Source organism: Triticum aestivum, chromosome 2D (assembly GCF_018294505.1).
Source record: "Triticum aestivum cultivar Chinese Spring chromosome 2D, IWGSC CS RefSeq v2.1, whole genome shotgun sequence".
Classification (NCBI taxonomy): Eukaryota; Viridiplantae; Streptophyta; class Magnoliopsida; order Poales; family Poaceae; genus Triticum; species Triticum aestivum.
Window position 1 is genome coordinate 121,609,057 of NC_057799.1, and position 4,590 is coordinate 121,613,646.

The 4,590-nt window shown below is 49.1% G+C and overlaps 1 protein-coding gene across 1 annotated transcript; it reads left to right on the forward strand.

Annotated features, from left to right (window-relative positions):
- The first annotated feature begins 1,356 nt into the window (after window positions 1–1,356).
- Window positions 1,357–3,838, forward strand: LOC123052083 (40S ribosomal protein Sa-2). Its single transcript, XM_044475164.1, has 5 exons — window positions 1,357–1,660; window positions 2,226–2,488; window positions 2,573–2,770; window positions 2,877–3,075; window positions 3,406–3,838. The coding sequence occupies exons 1-5, from the start codon at window positions 1,519–1,521 to the stop codon at window positions 3,516–3,518; spliced, it is 915 nt and encodes a 304-aa protein (XP_044331099.1). The 5' UTR covers window positions 1,357–1,518; the 3' UTR covers window positions 3,519–3,838.
- Window positions 3,839–4,590: the final 752 nt, after the last annotated feature.

Here is a 4,590-nt window from a genome sequence, read left to right on the forward strand (position 1 = left end):
TAGGCACGGACGCAGGCGGTTCAGAGCCCGTGGCCAGGGACGAATCCAAATGTCCGGCAACACGGGTCTCATCAGAGGTGAAGTCAGTATCCGGCTCTATCGCCGCTGAGTGTGCGGCCTCCGTAGCGGGGTCCATCCACCCGTCCTCGGACGGCGTAATCTGCTCCGGATCGAGGGCCGGATTAGCTGCAGGTGGGATCTCCCGAACACTGTCCGTCGGCAGAGCTAAGGCATGCCTGTCGTGACTCTGCGGCGCACCTGACACGGGCTCGAATCCGTCGAAGATCAAGTCTCCGCGGATGTCGGCAGTATAGTTCAAGCTTCCAAACCTGACCTGACGGCCAGCGGCGTAGCTTTCGATCTGCTCCAGATGGCCAAGCGAGTTGGCTCGCAGTACGAAGCCGCCGAATACGAAGATCTGTCCGGGGAGGAAAACCTCACCCTGGATCGCATCATTGTCGATGATCGAAGGAGCCATCTAGCCTTACGGTGACGGCACAGTGGAACTCTCAATGAAAGCACCAATGTCGGTGTCAAAACCGGCGGATCTCTGGTAGGGGGTTCCGAACTGTGCGTCTAAGGCGGATGGTAACAGGAGGCGGGGGACACGATGTTTACCCAGGTTCGGGCCCTCTCGATGGAGGTAATACCCTACTTCCTGCTTGATTGATCTTGATGATATGAGTATTACAAGAGTTGATCTACCACGAGATCGTAGAGGCTAAACCCTAGAAGCTAGCCTATGGTATGATTGTTGTTGTCCTACGGACTAAACCCTCCGGTTTATATAGACACCGGAGGGGGCTAGGGTTACACAGAGTCGGTTACAAGGGAGGAGATCTACATATCCGTGTTGCCAAGCTTGCCTTCCACGCCAAGGAGAGTCCCATCCGGACACGGGTCGAAGTCTTCAATCTTGTATCTTCATAGTCCAACAGTCCGGTTGTCCGAGGACCCCCTAATTCAGGACTCCCTCAGTCGTAGTGCCACCTTTGAAAAATCATACAAAAATCTTCCCTTTATTTTACATTCTGAAAGATTCTAAACATCGCTCGAACTTACAAGACATGGCATTTGTTTCTCCTCTTCTCTCTCTCTCTCTCTAAAAACAATCTATGAAATTCCCGTGGATCCTGTGGAGCATCCAAACAACCATGTTTATACCATTCATGCATTTCAGATTATTTTAGGAATGCACAAGAGATGGCATCAAATTCCTACAATTTGTTCTATTTCTACATTTGTTTCCTGTCTTGTGTTTCAATTTTCAAATAGTCCTGGGCTTTCAGAAACCTCATAAACGCAAAGAGGTCCTTTTCCCCACAGAAAGGCCCGGACGGCACAGGGAGCGAAAGGAAAACTTCCCGAGCTAGGGTTTGATCCCACACACGGGCCAGCCCGTATAAGTAGTCCCGTCCCCAACACGTCGCGACCTCTCCCGCCGCCGCCACCCGTGCCTCCTCTTCCTCCTCGCTCTCTCGCGCACGGGGCTCGCGTCCGAAACCCTAACCTCCCACCATGGCGGCTGAAGGCGGTGGCGTCCGGGCGCTGTCCCAGCGCGAGCAGGACATCCAGATGATGCTCGCCGCCGACGTCCACCTCGGCACCAAGAACTGCGACTTCCAGATGGAGCGCTACGTCTACAAGCGCCGCACTGACGGTACCTAACGAATCCTTTTGCGCTGGTAGCGAGCGCGGTCTTAGAAATCGTAGATCCGTCCTTCCTGTTGGTTTCGCTCGGCGCTCGAGAAGGCTGCTGTTGAATCCAGCTATATTTGGATCTAGACGTGGGCATATATGGTTGCTAGGTTTTGGCGCAGTGTTTACTTGTTAATTGCGGACGCGCGCGATGGAATGATTTGTTGAATCATTTGAGCATGCTGTGCGAAAGTATTTCTTAGGTAGTCTCTCATCGATGGTGCTCCTTCGTTCAGTTTGTAGTCGCATAATGTCTGTTGAATCTTATGTAACATGATGATTTAGTCGGTACTAGAATCTGCTGTGTCGATATGATCCTGCCACTGTCAGCTGTGATCACAATTTGTGCACAATGGAGAATCTGGAATCACTGTACTTTCAAATGGTGTCATTTAACATTTGTAATTCATGAGGTTAACTTAGTCAAGTGGTGCCAACTGCTTTAATGTAAAGTAAACAGTTTCTTTCATCAATTTACCTTGATGAACTGCAAGTGAGCAAGGCTGCCTTTTTGCACTTCTTTTCAGGCATTTACATCATCAACCTTGGCAAGACCTGGGAGAAGCTTCAGATGGCCGCAAGGGTCATTGTTGCCATTGAAAACCCTCAGGATATCATTGTGCAATCTGCTAGGCCCTATGGACAGAGGGCTGTCCTCAAGTTTGCCCAGTACACTGGTGCTAACGCCATTGCTGGAAGGCACACTCCTGGTACATTCACCAACCAGATGCAGACTTCATTCAGTGAGCCACGCCTTCTTATCCTGACCGACCCCAGGACTGATCACCAGGTACACTTCTATTTCTGTTTACTGGATTGTGTTCTGTTAGTCAAATCGGGCCATTTATGAATGATTCTGTTCAACTGTATACAGCCTATCAAGGAGTCTGCACTTGGAAACATCCCCACCATTGCCTTCTGCGACACTGACTCTCCTATGCGTTACGTTGATATTGGCATTCCTGCTAACAACAAGGGGAAGCAGAGCATTGGTTGCCTATTTTGGCTGCTCGCCAGGATGGTTCTGCAGATGCGTGGTACCATTCTCCCAGGACACAAGTGGGAAATCATGGTTAGCTTTCACATACGAAGCAGTCTGCTTGTTATTGTTTGGTTATGGAATTAATACAATATTTTCTTCATCTAATTGTTCCTGAATGCTGTTTTCCCTTTTGTAGGTTGATCTGTTCTTCTACAGGGACCCAGAGGAAGCTAAGGAGCTTGAGGAAGATGAGGCTTTGGGTGCTCCTGAGTACGCTGCAGTTGCAGAGTACACTGCCCCAGCGGGAGATACCTGGGGTGCTGAATGGCCAGGAGCTGCAGCTCCAGCTGCTGCCGTCGAAGCCCCGGCTGGTGCTGAGTGGACTGGTGCTCCAGGTTTGAATGAAGACTCTTATTTTGTAATTGCATAATTAAATTGGAACTTTATGAACAACCTCTAGTCTCAGTTTCAGCCCACATTTGAGATCAACCTGCCGTCCTAGTTTATTCTAGTACAAATTTTATCTCTATGGTCTTTGCTTGATCTGGGGATAGTAAGTTTTCAAGTTTGTTCACATTTAATTCATACCCCATTTTTTATCCCACCCTTTACCAGATGCCATTTGCTATTCTGTACTTTCTTTTCCTGTCTCTGCCTATCAGTTTGACTATTGTTTGAAGCCTGAAATGTTTAAATTGTACTCAAATTACATTTCTGAATTTCAGCTCCTGCGGCCGATGGATGGGATGCCGTTGCAGCACCTGCCCCTACTGGCTGGGAACAGGGCAGTGCTCCGGCACCTGCAGCAGCACCAGCTGCTACTCAGAACTGGGAGTGAAGGACTTGACCCAAGGTTTATGCTACTCGGCACTCTGGAGTGAAGGAGTTCGGCCGTGGTTTATTGGTGAAGGCTGTGTTATTTGCCCCGTCAGTACTCTGTTGGTAGACGCTGGTTAAGTAGATTTAATTTTTACAGTACTGAGTTATGTTAGATGGAAATCGATTTTTGTCTTCTTGGCTTTGCAGGGGTTGGGAGTTATCACCCCAGCCTTCTGTTGCCTCTCATCGAATAGCTTTATTTGAAGTTCCATTTTGCCAGCAAGTGTATGGTCAGATTCTCTTGAAATGTTATAAAAGCCCGGATCATGTGATACCCTAGATATGTCTTTATTTATGAGGCTATTGCTTATAACTTGCAAGGCGTGGTACCCAAGACATAAGAAAATGCATATCATAAATATTAAAAAAAGCTTAACTAGGAGGGCAACATGCTATGCTTATCAATTATTATCATCGTTACATTTCACAAATTTTGATAGCCGGCGTGGGCAAGCATGAAACTGGTCGGTGCGTCTCTGCGTCTGGCTTTAATTTAAGCTCTAATTTTTCGTGAGTGTACGCTGTGGTGCTGAATGACATTACCTTCTTTTTAAAGTAGAATATGCTTCATTCTAACGGCAATGTAACCTGTTAAGATTAATTAACATAGTAATTAAGGGATTAATCCCTGCTTGTATTAACCTTTGGCGGTTACTTTTCCAACCGTTGGGTCGGTTATGTCTGAACCGACACCCCCTTTGTAAACGCATGTTCCAGTGCTATATATAGCACTTCATCTAATGCAAAGAGATAGTTCGATCATTTGTTCTGTCGATAGCGATTTGGTCGAGAGAAAAAGGGACGGCGCGACCGCTCCCCGGCCATGGCCTCTCCTGCAGAGGTCATGATAGCGGCCACCGGCCGGCGTCGCCTCCCTCCGGCCGTCGTTGCGGGTCCCCTTCGCCCGCGCGGCGCTCGCGCCTGGAGTAGCCAGGCTACTCCCGCCCGCGTCAAGGCCTCGCCCTCGCACGCTGCGCCACACCCCGCGCGAGGCCATGGCCACGCGTCGCCTGCGCCGAGGCTTCGCCCTC

Coding starts and splice junctions, on each gene's coding strand:
- LOC123052083 (XM_044475164.1), top strand. CDS start 1,519: ATGGCGGCTGAAGGCGGTGGCGTCCGGGCGCTGTCCCAGCGCGAGCAG. Junction 2,489..2,572: donor ACCCCAGGACTGATCACCAG/GTACACTTCTAT, acceptor AACTGTATACAG/CCTATCAAGGAGTCTGCACT. Junction 2,771..2,876: donor GACACAAGTGGGAAATCATG/GTTAGCTTTCAC, acceptor TCCCTTTTGTAG/GTTGATCTGTTCTTCTACAG.